Here is a 20566-nt window from a genome sequence, read left to right as displayed (position 1 = left end):
ACAACACTTGCGTGTTTAGAGCGTCGTCGTAAAAGAGCGATTGGCGGTGTATCACAGCGACCGCAAGGCCGTCATCGCTTGCGTGACAAGATAAAGATAAATTGGAGAGACAAGAGGCAACAAATGATTGCCAATAGAATCGTAGTGAGGAAGGGGGGGGGGGAGAGAGAGAAGGCAGAGAATTGGTAGAACCGACGCAGTCGCGAAACGAGTGAAGAAAAGCCTTGCCACTCTTCGCTCGCAGTTCCCATACAAGGGGGGGGGGGGGAGATAGGGAAAGGTAACCTGAGAAGGGAATTGGAAAGTCTACTACTAGACACGACAGCGACATTAAAGTATAAGGTACGGCACGGTACGTTTTTGCTATTACTGAAAAATAAACACCATGCAAATGTCAAGCGGACAATTTATGCAGGGTGTGCAGAAGCAGAGCCGCATTAATTAAAGCGCTCCGCAGGGTCCACGCGACACTATAGGAAGTAGTCGCTCGTCAAATCAACAATTCTGTGCCCGCAGCGATAGCTTTGTGGCTATGGGATCGCTCGAGGTTGTGGATTTGATCCCGATCGCGGCAGTCGCATTCCGACAAATAAAAAAAAAAAAGAACGCTCGAGCACTTACATTTAAGGTCACTGTATGTATCACCGCAGAGTCAAAATTAATCCGTAGTCCGCCACTTCAGCGTGCCTCATAATCCGATTGTGGTTTTTGGACGTACAGCCCCATAATTCAATTACAGTTCAGTAATCCCGCCACGATGAGATGTGCCATGGTAGGCAATGAATATGTTCGACCCACTCAGAGGTTATGAACTATGGCGCACAAAGAAATTAAAAATTCGCCGTCAACATCACCGCTAATTATCGCCAATCAAAGCAAACAGCGCAGAAAGCTTCGCTTACATCGACTCCCACAGTGCATCGGATCTGATTCTTTTGTTGTTCTAGCGCTCTTTGCGCGCCCTTTATCTTCTCAAGCTTCTGTGTTTGGAGGAAACGTTAGCTGAGGTCAAACTACGATGTTGCCTATATAAATAAATGTACGTGTAATAGAGAAACGCTTTTCTGTAAAAAAAAAAAAAAAAAAAAAAGCACGTCAAATCTGTAACGCTGCACCCAAAACAGATATCGCTGATTTGTAAACTGCATCAGTGACAGCATAGAAAACGGACGAATTTGATATAACAATATACCGCTTACACGCATTTGTTACAATATTTACAAGAGTATTGGAAATATCTTATTCACAAATTAGTGGCACACTTCAGGGAAATGTATATTGCACCAATTTTCTCCGCTTTAGATGCTTCTTTTTAAATGCTGTTCTTTAGAATTTTGATGCCATTTTCCATTGCTGAGCTGCACAGTTGTAAACATTATAGTATCGTGTTAATAAATTTCGCTATTTTCAACGAACTTTATTTAACAATCAACGGCGCAAAGAAAAGGGAAGAAAAACCGCTTGGAACAGACACGTGAGTTTAACTTTTTCTGTTAAATGTAAGTAACCTCATCGAGTAAACTGCAGTGATTGCCGACAAAATACAATTTTCTCTTTCCAATGTATTTAGATAGCAGCCCTCGAGCTAAAGCTTCCTCTTCAACCTCCAAGTTTTTGCCCCACATTAGAGAATTAACCGTTAGAATGAAATGGCCGTGCAACTTTCGTATAGGCTGCCATTCGTTCAGGTAAAATGCGGCTGTTGACAAGGGAGGTATGTATGTATCGTTCGTTTCGTGTGCACATTCTGCAGAACTTGGCACAGGTTGCCCCAACGCACCACTAGGGATCGTAGGTTTCGTGAACTCTCCCAGGCGCTCTAGTGGCAGAGGTATTCCTGAGACAGCGTCTTTCGGGGGAAGTAAGCCTAGGAAGTCGCCAACTGGATGAAGAGAGAGAAAGAAGAGACGGGGCTCAACGTCCGGTACTGCACTTGACGAAGGGTCGCAATAAAGCGGTTTCTCGGGCAATGAATCCCCTCCCCCCCCTCCCAGCCCGAAACTGAACGGGGCCCAGGCCGTTGCTTTCAGGCTCTTACAGACGACATCGTACCTGCACCCTCAGAATGCTTAGTTGGATATACACCCCCCAACTTCCCGCAGTCGTGCTCCAAATGCGGTCACGCATGCTGCTGCTTCGACCACGTGCTCTGGCCGTGACCGTACAACTCGGGCTCCGAACTTCAAGTCCAAGTGGGACGCCTTGCTGGAGGGCTCGGAATTCGCGCACCAACCGCAGACCGTCGAGAGGGCCCGCCACACCGCAGAGAGTCACCACCTCCTGGTCCCGTCGTTGGCGGAGCCACCAACTTGATTGGGGAGACGAATCACGTTCCTCAGGACACTTCAGTAAAGTTCTTGTCAATGGTCAGGCAATAATAAAAATCAGCTACACGTTCGTTGACAAACCACGCGCAATGCCACGCCAGAAATTTAAAACGCTGACAGTCGTCGCGTCATCGTAACTCGTAAAGTATAAACCCCATGCAAGCGATTTCTTGCGCGACAGCGATAAGCGACGCGATGGAGATGGCTGTCGCGTTCGCTGGTCGCCGACCGCATCGCGCGACAGCTCTCCAGTGTTGCCGGTATTAGGGGATCGAGTTAGCGCCAAACCTGGCGTGCCACTTGCTATAATTATTTAAGTTGATTTGTTTGGCTGTACAAAGCAACATAAAATATTTCTGAAGGTCTTGCAATAGGTTTATTTTGTTTACATATCAAAATTTGGTAGTTTGCTCGTTCCGTTTGCATACTGAGAAGCGAGCACGTATGCAAACCGGTAGTGCGTCACTAATGTACATCCCGTTCCGACTGCCTACTATTGGCTAGTCGCTCATAGCACTTCCGGTCGACGAGCGACGAATTCTAGATTTGCAGAACCGAGCGATCTGTTCAAGCGACGGCCCGATCCGTCGCTCGAAGCCGTCGCTCGTCGCTTTCGCGCACAAAATCGCGCTCATGGGGTTTAGCCTTAACGCGACATCCGAGGCAAATATCGATCAAGTTAATGTGACAGTTTTTTGCAAGTTGCCCAGGTCATTACATAAAGCGTTCGCCGGCGGGAAGAAGTGACGCCAACACACACGCGACAAGCAGCGACACCTTGAAGATATATACGCTGCCAGCTACCATCTTCCCGTTTATAGCTTTGCAAGTTCCCCTCATCAGTAGAAGGGAGAAAAACGTCTTGGTTTAAAATAAATTGCAGTTTTGGCATTCTTACAGTATTATTCCACAAAACTCACCGATGCTGCCTCTTAATACTACTCTGTCACCGATATTTGAGAGGGGCTTTGCGTCAAGAATAAAATCTATATCATGTAGCAGCTTTTTGTTTCTTTTTTTACTGAAAATGGCAAATATCTGTAGTACCTCTGTAACACGGCAAATCTAATGTCATTTACAAGGAATGACATTCGGTCATTTGCTTGCTGTCACAAGGAAAAAATGTAATCATATTCGTTCAAACGACATTTTACGCCAAACGAGGTCACAAAGCTCTTTCGGTTTCGCTTTGAGACTGAACGCCGATAGCCTCGACGGGAATAGCTCACATTTTTTCTTATCCGTGTAATTAAAAAAAATATTTGTTTACTAAATAAGTGCAAGTTTATTAACGCACATGTGGATCGCAACGTTTCGACAAAAAAGCGTCTCTCATTTCAGCGGCTGGACACCGGTGTCACCCATGTTTGTCTAGTCCCGGCAGACCGGTCCTTCGGTGCACTCGTATGTTTAGGATCTCGTGCCCAAAGCCAAAAAATTGCGCGCAGTAGTAGACCGAAGCAGAAACGTACGTTTTCACAAAAGTATGCAAATACCATTTAGTAGATCTATGGCGTCGCGCAAGTTGTTTTTCGTTTGGCTGGGCTAAGCTCGACTTGGCTCGACTCCGTTTCTGCTGTGCAGTTGCTACCGATTGTCTGAAACGACCAAGCACACATCTTAAAGCGTGTCCTTTAATATAAAAATATATTGTTGAACATATATAAAGGCAATGTGTGCAAATTTCGTTACTTTTTTCCCCCCCCCCAAGGTGATCATCATTTTCAAATTACGTTTGTTTTCGCCGTGTGACAGCACACTTCGAGATGAACCTATGTTCACTTAATGTTATTCGATGAAAATGACATTACATTTGTCGTGTGAGAACCTAACCTAACCTAACCTAACCTAACCTAACCTAACCTAACCTAACCTAACCTAAAACTGAAGCAGTTTGCAAATACATTTGTGCTAGTAGCGTACAAATATGATTTACCCTACTCGGCTTGTGTGAAATTATTGCAATGTTTGCTAGGGTTTCACAAAAGTATTACTTATAGTTTTGTTGTGTTCTTCAAATCGGTGTGAAATGCATCTATTTTGTACTCTTCAAATGCCTATAGCCTGCAGAGTTGTGAAACGCCATTCTTGCTTATTGCTCGGTCAAAGTTGTCAATGCGAGTTTTATTTTGATCAGTATTCCATTTTTTCGCAGCATTTGAAAACGAGATTGCTTGTCAAAACGATATTCTGCTCTCGGCAGTCAGTATATTTTAACTTTTTATTTTAAACGCAACAAGCCCCATGTCAAGTTTGGCGCGCAGTAGACTAGGAACAACATGATTTTTCCCTTACTATGTATTTTAGACGGAAACTTTTGAAGTAGCGCTTCAATTTTACCAAGGTGTCGAACTGATCCCGAACCCGAGCTGAAAACCGTACTCGAACCGCGGGATGCCAGCCGGAACCGAACACAAAGCCGAACCGATATTCTTAGAACGTGCCCGAACCCAACCCAAGCCTGTCTTAAAACAGAGAGAGAGAGAGAGAGAGAGAGAGAGCAAAATAACGGTTACTATAAGGGCCAGCAGCAGTTCTTTTAGTCTGCAGGGCGAACGAATCATGCAAATTGAGACTCGTCTGAACGATTCAGGTTGAACAGCACTGCAGGTGTTGCGCATACGACCGAGTTCCTCAACAAACACACGGAGGAGGTTACTTACGGACAACACTACCAGACGTTTGTAAGCAGGCTGCGTGTAAGGCAGCTTATCAGTGATGCGCGCCACTGTATAACATTGCCCCTACTCAGCTTGTTTTAACGGGCTCTGCACGCTAGTGCATGCATTTGGGACGTGCTGTTCCTCTTTTTTCATTGCGTTCATTGTCATAGCGAAACTGATCTGACCGTATCTGTACCACCGCGAACAGGTATCAAATAATGTAAAGAAGCTTCTTGTTGCCGAGCACAAGCGATGAACTGCTTCATTCGCTTCTTGTCTGGGGGGGGGGAGTGGAAATATTCGGTGTTCGATTCGGTATTCAACGGTAATTTTTCCCGTACACTTCGTGTTCGATTCAGTTGCAAAATTTGGCCGAGAGAACACCCAGCAAATTTCTGTTGATTTTTCCTGTAGTGAGTGTGGATGACAATACCGGGAAGTGGGGAAAAGAGGGAGAGAGGACGGACGGGTCCAAGCTCATCAGATAATCGTTTTTGCGTGTATTGGTGCTGTAACTGTACAACATTAGACTTTCATTGATATTTATGCGAAAACACATTGATTTTGGTCTCCCACGTGCCAGAGGACACATTTCTTTTTCCTCCTGACAACTCGTGCGCATGCGCCTTTGCGGACAAGCCGATAGCGCTGTGCAGCATGTCGCGAAAGGGCAAGATAATGTTTACTGTGCCGAACCGGTTCGCGAAGCGGTTCATACGGGCGGACCGTTGTAATTTTTTTTCTCCGTACCGGGATTGAACCGGAACAAAATTGGTGCGCGCTGAATCCGTACGCGCGGCAAACCGGTATTTTTTTTTACTGGACACCCTAGTTTTTTAACCAATTTGTCCGGATTACTGCACGGTTAATTTCAATTAACTTCAATTTGCTGTGATTAAAGTATTAAGCCAGAGTTGCCGAACCCGCAGTGTTTAATGAATTGTAACTTACTTCAGGTACAAACTTTAATTGCAGGATATGCCCGCTTTCGGGTGATCGCTCCTCTAGAATCGTAAGATTACAAGAAAAAGAAGCCAGTCCTTGCTGGAATAAAGGGCTAGTGAAATGACATATTCTGCATAATTTACTTGAAAGTCCCAGACAATTAAATATTTGCTTCAAGCACAGAGTTTTGTTTACACTATTAAAGAGGTGAGTGCATCCATGGCGTGGTGATACACCGATTTGCTGCGTTTCCCGCCGCGACTGCATTGTTTCCCTGTCATGACGTCACAATAGCAGCGATGACGCTAGGTACGCCATTTCAGGCGCAATCATCGAAATAAAGTAGCTTACGTGTTCCGAAACCTTCGCAGTTGCCAAGTGCCACCTTTTTGTGTTTCGAGGTTCGCGTGGTAGAAATTTTAGAATTTCAGATATGTGTAAATTTTAGGCTATCTGTTTTTCTTTACATTAAATGGAGGTTAGAGACACCTAAACCCACAAAGAACTTATGGCAAGCATCTGAGTGCCCAGTATAAATCAATAGAAATACAGCTTTTCTGCAGCCAGTTCCGGTTTTGTTTGTACTCTGTCGCGACGTCATGAGGCAGATGCAATTACGTTGGCGGCAGGACATTGCGCAGTTTCGACACTCACTCCGGCTTGCTCACTTGTCTGCAATGCTGCTACGTCGGCCCTCACAACTACAGTAGCACAAAACGAGCCGGAGGAAGCGCCACTATGCCGCAATATCCTGCTCCCACGTGACCACATTCTGCTTCATGACGTCACGACAGTCACCTGGTGAGTCACCTGCAGAACTTTGAATAAAGTTGATTTCGTTCCTTCCTTCCTTCGTGAGTAACGAAACAGAAGTGGTTGTAGAAAAGCTATTAAATCAATTTGGGTGCTCCGAGAATTTTGTTAGTGTTTACACCTCTACAACCTTGATTCAAAGCCAAGAAGAAAAAAAATATCAATACACGAAAATGTCATGGCAGTACTCCTTTAAGCGAAAACACAGTGCCCTAAAGAGCAACGTTTAGCACGCTTCCTGCGATCGTCGAAATCAACCTTCTAGCCATCGATTGCTCTATCGACCGAGAGAACTCGTGTACGCACAGGCCTTTTCGGCTGCGATGATGCGGCTGGTGAGAGCCGTGAAGTTCAGGTTGGAATCGTAGAACTTCAGGTACTTCTCGTAGTACGCTGCCAAAGCACCGCGGCCACTGTGTTTTTGGTGCGAAGTCCCTATCCACTCCACGTCGCCGTCGAATATCATCATCTGCCAAAGCCACCGAGAGAGAGGGTGGGAGAAAGAGATCACCATTGTAAGAAAAAATTATGCACCACGCACTGTTGGAATTAGGGTACGCGAAGCTTTCACGAGCCAGCAAGGAAAAGTGGCGCACTATTATAGGACAACAGACGCACTGCAGATTTCAGTGACGTACGCACCCCTCAGCCGTGGACCTTGCAGAAATAAATCGGAACTTTATATATATATATATATATATGTATATATATATATATATATATATATATATATATATATATATATATATATATATATATATATATATATATATATATATATATATATATACAGCACTAAAACGCGCTGAATCACAAGACACGACGTGCATTCATCACCTTGTATAAACGCGGCACAGAGCCCCGGAAGAACGAGGTATACGCGCAGAGTCGAATTTGGGCAACGAACCCCTTCTGCGACTTATATAGTCCAACGTCATTATATCAAAGTACTGGCAGCCTATAAGATTATTCGTTATGCAGGTCGCTTCGTTGTAAAGGTCACGAACCTCGCAGCCTACACTAGAACCGGGACAGAATCTGCTGCTGCGTTATACAGGCCATTTCGTTCTAAAGGCGTGTTTCGTTGCAGAGGCATTCGACTGCATCTTCATTGTCAGCTGGAAGAAGCCCGCGAAAACAGTGCCTTTGCTACGCACCATTGAGCGTAGGGTTGAGGGCGCGTGCACTTCGCTTCGTCGTTTTGGCATGCAAATTCGCTCCGCGTCTCTGGAGACCGTTCAACCAGGTCGCGCGCGCTATAGCCGCGCATGCACTGTCAGCGGGACGGCACGGCAACGCCGACGCCGACGGCGTCAGTGCATAGCTAATTCACTTAGCACTTAGCACACACACACACACACACACACACACACACACACACACACACACACACATACACACGTTAAGAGTTTACTCCACTGCGAGCAGCACATACTTGCGCACTCTAGCCGCCCATTTCTTTTCGTCCGTACTACGGGGTGTTTCCTGAATATATAATCTTGCTCTGCACTTTTCTTACTTTAAAGGCCCGATTCGGGATGGTGATGTTGACGATTTATTGGCATCCCCATCAAAACGGGGCATCTACAAATGGTAACCTAGTCTGCTTGGACTAATTAAGTTTTCTCTATCCGTTAAAACCTCTGTGTGTATACCTTGTGTTTTATACGTACATATGGAGGTCTGTGATCAACCGTGTGTAACCTGTGCCTCCAGCGGATCCGGTCCTACCAATTTTTCCCCTTCTTTTTCCAGTAATAGACAGTTAGCGAGCCACTACGGATGGCACTATAGTTGGTCTGCCGGCGATGGTATTATCAGTACCGTAACCTGATTTTGCCACCAAACAACAAATTCTGTGGCCGACTCCGGATCGGGCAGTTCACCCTTCACATGTTCGAGCGATAGCGTTACCGTTGTCAGATGGGAAGAGGACTTGGCACCTTTGAAGGCGCCGCGTCCATGAGCTTTCGTGTACTCATCAACCCAGCATCATTCGATACATTGACCCCGGTACTCCCCCACAACCCGGGCTGACTGGGTGGGGGGACTTGGTTCGGGCCAACGGTCCTTCCCGGACAAGGGGGCTGTTGTGGTGCAGCAACACAGAGTTACCGCACACAACACACAAACAGCCATGTCGGTCTTACAGGACTTAAGCCGTTATGTGTCGCAGAAAATCCCATGTCGGTGTCCAGCGTCGACGCCGTTTCGGCACAATATTTTCGAACAACCCGTACCCAGGCCCTTCATGTGGCGCAAGGAAGCTACTGAACTAACTCAATTTCTCAGGCTAACATACGTAGAAAAATCGTAAAGTACCACTTACACACAACCTAAAGATATGATAGCGTCGGATTGTAATTTGACTATACGAGAAAACATAAGTCTGTTTCGCGAGCACTCAAAGGAACGCCTTTTCCAGCGTTCTTACCATTAATAGACCAGCCACGGCGTCTGCCATTTGCGCGCGCCGGCGCGTGAGTATCTCAGGGGCCACGGAGCGGCGCGCCCGGTTCCTCGCAATACCTCCAGATGGCGCTCGCCTCTGCCGCATTGCAGCTCACGCAAGAAGGTGCGTTTCTACCAGAAAGCCCGCTTCGTGAAAAGCTTTCGCAGCCAGCGTTTCCCGGTAAACGTTACGGTTACATGCGCTCCAGTTTCCGGGAAATGTGAGAAGCAGTCAGGGATCTTTGAATGCTATCGCGTTCCACTCTGAATGGCGAAGCTTAAGCGTCCTCCATCTTTTTACCTCAAGACCACGTGGACGATCGGGCGTGAGAGCATGGGCTGGACTGACGGCCACTTTTGTGGCGTTTTTGGTCCTCAAGCGATCGGGTCGCAAATGGCCGTGAACGCCCATCAAGCGCGTCGGTGCGCTTACGGACGGAACGGCGTGAGCTCCGCGTGTGATCAATAAAGCCAGCAAACCTTTATACTGATTTTCCGCAGCGCCGCCTAAACCGACAGGGACGAGAAAGAAGGCCGCGTGCGTGGTACCTGGTCTTCGCAACGGCCCGTGACGCACGGGTCGTCGGGATCGACGCACATCGGATCGACGCACGTGGGATCGGCGCACATCGGATCGACGCACGTGGGATCGACGCACATCGGATCGACGCACGTGGGATTGGCGCACATCGGGTCGACGCACATCGGGTCGACGCACGTGGGATCGGCGCACATCGCATCGACGCACGTGTGATCGACGCACATCGGATCGACGCACGTGGGATTGGCGCACATCGGGTCGACGCACGTGGGATCGACGCACGTGGGATCGGCGCACATCGGATCGACGCACGTGGGATCGACGCACATCGGATCGACGCACGTGGGATCGACGCACATCGGATCGACGCACGTGGGATCGACGCACATGGGATCGACGCACATCGGGTCGACGCACATCGGGTCGACGCACGTGGGATGGACGCACGGGTCGACGCACGTCGCTGCGCAATGGGTGAACGCCAAACGCTTGCGTGGTCGCGGCCATCGCGAAATTTCACGTAAACTTTCATTTTATTGGAGCGTACAGCTGAGCAACAGTCCGTATACTATTTTTTTTCTGCTGTGTATGGCGGTCTAAAGAACAAACGAAATTCGTTTTACCGTCGCACGCCGTTCGATTTTTCGGACTCCGAATTATTCGGACATTCTCGCGGCAATGCCCGTGTCCGAAAAGTCAGTCGGCGACTATAACGTATTCGTGAACGGCCACCAGTGGTTGGATTACTTCGCACAGAAGTTTTAGGATGCAGTTCGAGTCTTCAGTGATGCTGTGAGAAGCCTGCCTCTTGGAAGGCCCGGACTAAGCAAAAATATTTCGCAATTTAAGTACGGGTCGTGCAAGAGTAAATACAGTGAGAGCTTACATCTAAGATTTTCTTGCTGTGGGTCAGTACTCGGACAAAGCTAAACTTGACGAGACTCGGGAAGCCGTATTCCATGGACAACTGTGCCATCTTCTCTAGGACGATGAACTTCGGGTCGGGAGCCATGTTGGAGACATCGAGGCCGATTGGTTTAAGAAACGACCTCAGCGCAGCCGCCTGCGTGCCAGAAAAGTTGTATCCAAAGGCGTCTTCTGACTCAACGAGCAGGGGCACACACACTTCCCATTGCCACTGTAGAGCGAATCTCGTTACATACGCGGACAACTTTCCGGGGCCGTATACGGAGTTTTAGCTTTGTGTGATACGTGATGTCTGACCGGGATATTGTACAAGCTCTCTGCGCATATACCTCTGTTCTTCTCTGCGGAACCGCCGCAGAGGTTACCCGAGATGAACGTTTTCGGGTACAGGCTGTGCCATCGTCGTGTGCCGTGCTCGAGGGTTGAATCGAATTAGTGATGCAGTGATTTAGAATGGGGCTTTTAGTGAGTTTCGATTCACTAGTTTATCACGAATGCGAATGCTGTGGTGCCATCTGCTAGGTAGATTTTAAAACACCTTCCTGGCTCAGTTTCGTGTCTATGTATGCCTATAGCAGCGTCAAACCGAACCATTGATCATAATAACGATAACTGAACGTCACTGGGAGATATTGTACTGAGCGTGAGACTAACTAAGCGATGGCTGATTTTATCGTCTATATCATGCAGTAGCTAGGAGCAAGTAGCAAAGGTGAATTCGGATCTGGGTTGGTCTGGGCGCTGCCATTTTTTGTCACGACATCGAAGTTAACCTGCCCTGGTAGGGAGTGGTATAACGCTTATATGTGCAGTGAGCCTTTACCATCATGTATCACGCCCCCCGAAAGCTCTCTATCGCCACACTATTCGCGAAGTATGGTGCTAAAATATGCTCTTATAGAGTTGAACGTGGATAGTGGTGTACTGAGGGCGCTTTATGCGTGGGTGATGGATGCATATAGGCTTATTGGGATAGTAATTTCTCAGCGGCTTATAACGCAGTAGCGTTAAGGTAGCGTGTCACAGAAAATCCAGCGTCGCCGCCTGGCATCCCGCGTCCTGCGTCCAGCGTAGGTCGTCGCTTCAGGAGAAATAAGTTTGAACCAAATTGCATACTCAGCCACTCTTCTACCACCAAAGTTGCACCTAACTCGTCGTTCGTTCTTCACAAAGTTATCCCTCGAAATTTTGAGATGCAGCCCACAAACAAACGTGTTCGAAAAAACAAAAGCACCGACGGCGCATATCATTTGTGTTAGCTCTTCTCAGCCTGAAATATTAAAAGTGCGAAAGAATAACAGGAGATCGACCCACGCGAGAGCTCGCGTTTCTACCAGACAGCTTGCCTTCGTGCGTAGCGTTCACCGCGAGCGTTTCCTGGTAAACGTTACGGTGAGCGGCAGCTGCCGGAAAGCATGAAAAGCAGGCAGGGATCTTTGAGTGCTATCTCGTTCCGCTCTTAAAGGCGAACTTGAAGCGTCCTCCAAATTTTATTGCAAATATATGGACCCTGTAGGCGCATTTCTGCCGTCGCCGTCGGCGTTGCCGTGAGGGTCTGTATAAGGAAAAGCGTGTGAGCGTGAGCCGGCGAACATGGTTCAACCTCGCGTGCGCGAGCGAGGATCGCGGCCCGGGTGCGTGCCCTCTCCTGTGGCGCGCGGGGCAGGGGGGTCAGGGAAGGGATGATGATGATCATGAAAAACGTTTATTTGCTCTATTTTGCAGTGATTTTTGCGGCTTCAGATGGAGTCTTCCATCTTCTCTCCAGGGTCGGTTCGCCTAGTCCAGGGCTCCGCTGAGGGTAGCTTCCCTGCGTGCACGCCTTACTAGTCCCTGCTGGACTTTCAGGATGTCGCTGGATAGCATCCTCTGCCACTGTTCAGCACTCGGGTTTTTTATTATGGCTAGCCCTTCTGTTTTCTGGCAAGCCCATGTGGTATGGTATAGGGTTGGTTTGTCTCCACACCATGGGCACTTGCTCTCGCACTGCGTGGGGTAGATCTTGCTTAGCATGTTTAGGCACGGGAATGTTCCCGTTTGTAGCTGTCCCCATGCTACGGCGTCTTCTCTATTTGGGGCGTTCTTCTCCAGCTACTCCGGCCTCTAGGCGGCGCCGCTACTGCTGGGGTGCCTTGATGTCCTCCTCGCCCGCCACTGCGTACGGAGTGGAGACAACCGCGGCGTTTACTACGGCGTCGGGCACGCGGTTGGCGGACGCCGTAGTAGACGCGCGTTGCCGGCGCTCGTGTGTCTTGAAAGGGATCTGCGACGCGGCTAAAGTGCGCGCCCGCGCGGGCCTCATCTTCAAAGGAATCTGCGGTGTTTGCAGAGTGCGCGTGGGGCCGATAGCTTCGTATGCGCTGTGCTTTCGACGTTTCGTTCGCGTTGAAGCGAGAGATGCACGAATGTCAGTTCGCTTGCTGCTGCCGCGATTCCTCACTCCAGAATTTTGGCTGCGAGTTTCCGCACTCATCGAGCGAGATGTGTTCATGTTTACCTGTGCGCGCGTTACACCGTGCTGGTTAATTAGAACACACCGGCGGGCTAGTTATTTTGAATCCATGATAGGATGTGTGAGCGCGACTGAAGAAGGACATTTAACGAAGCAGAGACAAAGACAACACTGTCTCTGTTCGTTTGTTTCTTTCTACGTCCTCGTTGAGCCACGCTTACACACTATATCGTTGTTGATTCAATTTGTAAGTTCAAGTTCAAGTTTGCAAGTTCATATGGTCGATAAAACTACTATCCTTACTTCGTGCAGCTATCTACTAATTTGCTATCGCAATCGGCTCTTCGCCTTTCGGTCGGAAGTGCGAATATGTTGGGGAAGGGGTTGAGGGGAACAGAATAAATTGGGCGAATCGGATTGTGCTTTGATCACAGAGCTAAAAAAAATAACTGTATGTAGAACACGTGAACCGGGAGTTTCACGCGCATTGAACAAGAAGTTCGCGCGGGCGCATGTAGTTCCTTTTTCGAGGTTTGACGTTTATCGCGCTGAACTTTTTTTTTTTTTTTTTTGCGAACCTGAAGGCTTTGCGCTGTATGTCTTTACGTACAGGGGGAAGGCTATCAAGAAACGCCCCGTACCTCACTGGCAGTACCGTTGTACGCAAGTCGTAAGCAAGCTTGGAAGAGACCGGCCGCTTTTTCTATGGGGGTCTGATTCCTTGGAGGCACGTCGATGGTCAGGAGCAGGGCTTTGCTCGCGCTTCCTATGAACACCCCGACCTGCGCGAATGGGAAAAGTTGAAGCCGAACACAGCAGCAAACAATAACGAATACTACTACTACCACTACTACTACTACTACTACTACTACTACTACTACTACTACTACTACTACTACTACTACTACTACTACTACTACTGCTACATTAATCAGTCAATTGCCGCGCCCTGAAACAACCCTAACGATCGGCGTGCTGGCGCACGTACAAAGAAAGAAAAGCTATAAGATAAGCGAATAAAAGGAGGTAAATTATAAAAAGGGAGAACAGGGCACATTAGGAGCAAACAAAGGTATTAAATATGAAAGCACAATTATGAAAAGGACAATTTTCATGAAACCGAACGGAAGGTCAGTTCAATAGAAAACGAAATGACTTGTTTTAATGAAACATTTTTGTTCGTAAAGATAAACGCTACAATGTTGTGATCACGCATCTGGAGGCTCAGCCAATTTGGCTAGTGAAGATATTCTAAAACATACGAAAGGCGAAAGGCGATCGAAAAGGCACACAGATCACAAAATATTTCACAAAAAGTTTGTAGTACACGGATAGTGGTATCATGGATGGCGACGGTAGAAATGCGCCGTCGTCGTCTTCTAATTGATGTCGCAATACAACATTGAAACGATGTACCGCTGTTACCGAAAAATTCGCTGTCGATAATAGCTCTATGTCCTGTGGTAAAACAGGAGCCGCTAGGTGTCGTCACAAGCGCGGCTGTTCACATCTACGTTTCCGGTACGGCGGTATATCGTCGCACTCCGGTAGGTGCTCTGTAAATGGCCTTAAATAACAGGGGCTGAAGCTCTCTGGTGATCGACGTCCGACGAATTATTTGTTCTGCTGGCTACAGGGAACACCTGACATCACGAGAAGTGGTTAAGGGACGAGGGGAGATTGGCAATGCGGCGGTCACCTACATTTGAGAAGACGCTCGTGTAAGGCCCAGTGAAGCTACCGCACACGAAGCCGTAGAAGTCCTCGCATGGCGATATACTCCAGTTGAGTGACACGTTCAAGTACTCTGTCGCCAATCGAGGTCCACCCGGATAGATTGTTGCTCGCGGAGCCGTCGGTTGTGGGACAGGAACCGTCGGTATGGTGGACACCGTGGGCACCGTGGACACCGTGGGCACCGTAGACATTGTGGACACCGTTGGCATTGTGGGCACCGTTGGCATTGTGGGCACCGTGGACATTGTGGGCACCGTGGACATTGTGGGCACCGTGGACATTGTGGGCACCGTGGGCATTGTGGGCACCGTGGACATTGTGGGCACCGTGGGTACCGTGGTTACTGTTGGTATTGTGCGCATGGGCGGTATCGAGGGCACGGTCGGTGGACTTGGGACGGTGGGTACTGTTGATACGGTCAACGCAATGGTAGGGGTCGGTACCGTCGGCGGTGGAACGGTTGGCGGCGCTGGCGTGACCGGAACCGTAGCTGCGGTCGGCATCGTGGACACCGGGGACAGCACAGTCACCGGTAATGGCGTAGGGGTCGTGGCGCCTGGTGAACCTGGGCTTTTTCCCGTTGACTGGAGGAAGAATTCGGAATGGTAACTATAGAGGCTACGCTAGCTTTCCCGCTGTTTAAAAGAAATAGCGATCTGTATGTATATGCATATATTTAGATCACGATATTGTAATCATATTTCGCGCATCTCTTTCCACTGCTAAACTTCCGTCTGACGAGCGAACGACAAGCGTCGCTCCTGTATTTAAAGAGGGCGATTCTTTGTCGATTACAGACCGATATGACTTACCTCTTCCTGTTGTGAGAAGCTTAAGCACATCATCTAAAATGTCATACCTAAGTGTTTAAACTTAAACCGAAGAGACATAGCTCCCTGTCTGCAGCACACTTTTGGAAAAGGGCTTTCCACAGTCACACAAGTGGTGACGATTGTTCATCCGTTTTCGAGAATCGTGAATTAAGGAGGACATGTCGGTCAAGTGCCTCGAGCGGCCACTCGCGCGGCAATTTTGCGCGCATTTTCGGGCTCCTTTCAGTCGCTGAAAAACGCTTTTACGTAGCACGTATTAAGCAACAGAAAGCTGTATGACGAGTTTTTCATGTCGCTCTAGAATTTTCTCATTGACTGTTTTCACGTAAATATAATATTTGAGGAGTCGATTATTTAATTAACGTATCTAATTAGGCGGAGTAAAAAAAATAATAACTTGAGTATCTCTCAGCGACGGCAAACAACCTTACCTTGGTTGTGTCCAGCTACGTGGCATTCGCATATTTTTTTTTTTTAGAACTCTGGCTAAAGTTAGCTGGAACACTCTGTATATACACTTGGAATTATTTTCTTGAATGGCGCCAGCTTGGACATGAATGCGCCATCAAACTTGCCGTAAGAGTGTACTGGTGTTCCACTTGTCTTTTTTAACAACACGCTCTTTTATGCATTGAAGCAGGAGAGTAACGGGAACGCTCATGCACTTCGCTCGACGCTTTGGGAAGTAATCTCTTCTCACCTCTCCGGAAAGTGACCCACGGATCACGTGACGCGTGCTCTCTCTGACACGAACCTGCAGAGTGCCTTGCCATTGTATTCGGAGAACCGGATCGACCACTCGAATTTACCAGCGGGCAAGCACCGTTGTCTAAGACAGCTGCAATGCTCTTGGAAGATCCTTAAAGGATTCAGCCGGTGTCTGGCAAGTCGTGTTCCTCCGTGGCTTCAACAGACTGATGTGCTTTTAGTGCTCGCGTAGCTACATCGATTGCATCGTAGTTGCTACAAATGCGGTGTCCCTTCGTGACGGTCACCAAAGCTGGTCGGTGATCTGGCCTGTTTTATGCAACCACGGCTGTGTTGCATGTTAGCAGTAGGCCTGCCCACGCTGATAGGTAGTACTTTATTATTTTTTTTCAAGCACTCGTGATGCTAAACTGTTCAATGCGAGCTGAAAGAGCGACAACAACGCTCAAACAGGTCAGCTTATCACAACTTGCTGCTGTTTGACGACTTACTAATAGCGTGCTGTCGTCCGTCATTACGTCTGTCATTACATTGCTTCGCCTATATACGTTGACAAATATTTCGCAAATCCCAATAAATTTGCCCACGCCAACATTACGGGGGAACAGGCCAGGGTGTGGCACCGCACGCAGACCAACACGCATCCGCTCCTCCAAATATTTAGTAAGATACACCATGCACTCTGTGGAGATACCTGCACGTTACGCGGGTATCTTCGTGTAACGTGGACGTGTAAACGGCGGCCTCCAAATTCAAATTTGTCCATTACTACGTAAATGTCAAGTAACAGGCAGTGGGAGGTTCGGCGTGCCAGTAAAGGTCTGGAGAACCAGAGAGCTCATCTGGATAAAGCCCAGCGAGCTGCATAGACCAGCGAAGCCCTGGTCCGATGGGCCTACCCACCGCCCCAAGCCCCTAAGAGAAAGTTTATGCTACTACTACGGAGTGGGAAACTAATGCACACGAACGGGTGGCAATTTTTCCTCCAAAATACCAAGCGCGACTTCACTTTGGTCAAGCATCAATAGGCGAATAAAATCACCTGCTATTGATGCTGTGATCGGCGCAAGAAAGCCGGAGTTGGAGTTGCTTTTGGGCCAGAAAACACGACATAACTAATTACCCTATGCCACAGCGCACCTCATAATCAGATCACGGTTTTGAGACGTGAAAACCTCAAACGTTAATCACTAATTTTGAACCAAGTAAATCGAAGTGAAACTTATTTGTAGTTGACCTTGTATCAAAAAGTTGTCACGAAGACGTATCACGCAGCATTTCCGGAGATACGAGAGCTGCAACGATTCCGGTACATCGGTGCGGATCGTTTTACAACCAAGGTCACATTTAGTTAAACGGCCGGTGACAGTACCTTCGTTTCAAACATCACTTATACCGCGCACAGGGACAAGGAACCAAAAGAACGACGAAGACAAGCGCTGACTTCCAACTGATTTTTATGTTCAGTGGCACGCATATATGTTGAGACGCCAAGACAAAAGCGCCCCCCACAAAGCATCAAACCGACATGAGTGTGCATTCAAAATTCAAAGGAACCATGACCGCAGCCTAAGATGAACACCTAAGAAGAAGTAAGCGCTTGTCTTCGTCGTTCTTTTGGTCCCTTGTCCCTGTATGCGCTGTAAGTGATGTTTGAAAGAATGTAATACCAACTAGCCCGTACCCAAATTTTGCGACAGTACCTTGGTGACCGGCGTCCCGACGGGCCAGAGGGAGTAGGTAAGCGCCGCACCCGCCAGGACACCGGGCAGCATGCCCCAGAACCAGGCCACGACTAGCACCCTGTTTCGCGCCCTCTTCTCTCGCCTGGCTGTCTCTCGATCGTGCGTTCGAATCGCGACCGAAACGCCGGTGACAGCGCCTGCGGTGGTGCCTGAAACCTGCGCCGCGGTTGCCACGTCTGTTAAGCACACACAGCCCGCGAAAAGCTTATGAACTTGCATTTTAACGCGACAGCGTTAAGGAGCTCGTGTCGCAGAAGAGCCGGTGTCGTCGGCGTCGGCGGCGTTGGCCGTGAGCGATAAATACCAGCAGGAACTTCATGAATAAAAAACAACTTGCAAGATGGGCTGGGTGGGAATCGAACCAGGGTCTCCGGAGTGTGAGACGGAGACAGTACTACTCAGCCACGAGTTTTTTTTTTTTTTCTGTAGTGACGATACTGCAATACCACCACTCAGCCACGAGTTCGATGCTTCAAAGCGGTACAAAAGCGCGTCTAGTGAATGCGGTGTTGCCTTAGAAACGAGCTGTTTCTAAGGGTCAGGCGTGCGTCGCTTGCTCAGGCGCTCATTTCGTTGCCGCGCCGAACGCTGCGTTGCTCGACGCTCACCGCGTCCGATGCGGGGCGCGTAGTCGCTTCGCCGTAGCCCATTGTCTTACACCCCTTGGCGGGTCGACGGGAACGCTGTCGCGTTCCACTCTTGAAGGCGAAGCTTAAGCGTTCTCCAATTTTTAGGCAACATTTGGGCAGAGTAAGCTGTCAAGAGTAAGACAGCAAAGGAAATGATAGTTTAGTTCGACAACTTCCCGATTCAAGTACACGGGAAACGCCCAAGCGCTCTCATTATACACTGCTGAAGAGATTTTGATTAGCTTTGTTGCCTTTAAGAGGCAAAGTTGTACTGACTGGAGTGAGAATAGGCTTGGTTGCCTGACTCGTAGCTTTTCAAAACTGACTCCCCGATTCTGGATCTTTTCTAATTTGCTGATGAGAAACGCTGAAGAGTCCTAGCGCGACTCCTTGGTACCGACAAACACAGCGATGCATAGGTACAGCTCGCACATGAGGAAAGCACGGTTACTTCTTTAAGTTATTATGCAAATCAAAGGAACGTATTCACAAGGAATATCTTAGGAGTTTACAGTGTGTGAAAACAATGCTGAAACACACAAAACATCCGAACTCACTCGCCGAAAGGCTCGGCAGGGGGAGACATCTCTAACCATCAGGGTATCTTTGACCGCCTGTTAGAGGCCCATTCGTGGCGTCGTTCACACGTACCCCTGATGGTTCTTCAACCGAGGCAGCGGAAGTCAGCGTCGTTGAAACTGAGCTACTCTGGCTTCTTGTTGACGAAGTCGACGTTTCGGCTCCTTTCGTGGAGAACACGCTCGCCGTTGTTGACGAGACCGGGGCCATCGCCAGCGTTCCCTCCGACGCTCCCGGCCCTGCGCGAGCCTGCACGAGATAGAATATAGAATTTTTTGACGATGATGATAATAAAGGATATCTGATGGCGCAAGAGCCAGGTGTGCCCAAAGAGCGCCAACATTAGTTTTCTTTTAAAGAGAATAGGTTTCTTTCGCGCTTTCCCACGTTTTCTTGGTTGGCGGTCGGAGTTCCACCGCTCCACCACGCTTGTATAATGTGAAGACCGTAGCAGCGTAGGGAGAAGGGAAAGGCTGCCTAAGAGGCGGAGGCGGCTGGCAGAAATGTAGGTCGCTGGGGATTGGGAAAAGCGCCGGTGTCTCCAGACCTCACTGGTTGGTCGGAGAGGCGCTGACGTCACGCTATGGGTCAATGAACGTAGCGGTTAGGCGAAAGCGGCGGCTCAGCGCTCTGCTGCAACGACTGCGTGGAGAAAAGGCACAGAATATCAAAAAGCGACGCGAGACTACCTCGGCGCCAACGTGTATGCCGCTATTCTCGACGAGGAACGTTACGCCAATAACGCGAGTCTGGGCAGCAACGTGTGGGTAGCCATTACTGCGGAGCATAGGGAAGTAACGGCGGTGCGGGGGCAATTTTCACGAATAATCCAATGAATTCAGAGAGGTGTTCGCTTACCTTGACAGTCATCGTCGATGTTTTCTGCATAACTTATTTTAAATAATCATTCAACTTGTAGTTTTCTATGCGCCGCAAGACAGGCGTTACATGGCCGGTACACTGTAAGGTTTGTTTGGATAGATTCTATTACTGTATTTTGAACTACCGGTCGCGGCCGGCCGATCATAATAATTACGTAGGTCGAGCGCCGCTCAAACTACTAACGAAGAGCGAAGAGGAAAAGTAATAGATACCAATCTTTACGTTATGCCAACCAGTATTGTGAAATCAATCACTCGACGAAGATCTTTTAGACAGATCAAGCGAATGTAAGCGTGTGGACATACAAGCTCGCTTGGGCGTGTGGCAGGCCTGC

The 20566-nt window shown here is 48.5% G+C and overlaps 1 protein-coding gene and 1 long non-coding RNA gene across 2 annotated transcripts in view; one reads left to right on the top strand and one right to left on the bottom strand.

The window, feature by feature from the left end:
• LOC129385553 (uncharacterized) overlaps nucleotides 1–20566 on the top strand; it is a 449244-nt gene that overhangs the window by 209992 nt on the left and 218686 nt on the right. The window lies entirely within an intron of this gene.
• Nucleotides 13532–15429, bottom strand: LOC129385551 (uncharacterized). Its single transcript, XM_055072210.1, has 2 exons — nucleotides 14823–15429; nucleotides 13532–13901 (listed from the first exon to the last, which is right to left on the bottom strand). Exons 1-2 carry the CDS (start codon nucleotides 15357–15359, stop codon nucleotides 13743–13745), a joined length of 696 nt encoding a protein of 231 aa, XP_054928185.1. The 5' UTR covers nucleotides 15360–15429; the 3' UTR covers nucleotides 13532–13742.

This window comes from Dermacentor andersoni, chromosome 7 (genome assembly GCF_023375885.2).
Source record: "Dermacentor andersoni chromosome 7, qqDerAnde1_hic_scaffold, whole genome shotgun sequence".
In the NCBI taxonomy this organism is placed as follows: Eukaryota; Metazoa; Arthropoda; class Arachnida; order Ixodida; family Ixodidae; genus Dermacentor; species Dermacentor andersoni.
The sequence above is the reverse complement of the archived record's forward strand: the minus strand, read 5'-3'. Positions and strand labels throughout refer to the sequence as shown.

What these genes read in the sequence shown, in the direction of transcription:
- LOC129385551 (XM_055072210.1), bottom strand. Translation starts at nt 15,359, where the DNA reads ATGCCGACCGCAGCTACGGTTCCGGTCACGCCAGCGCCGCCAACCGTT. An exon ending in ACACGAGCGTCTTCTCAAAT is followed by an intron (nt 13,902 to 14,822) that starts GTAGGTGACCGC and finishes CCATTCGCGCAG; the next exon opens with GTCGGGGTGTTCATAGGAAG.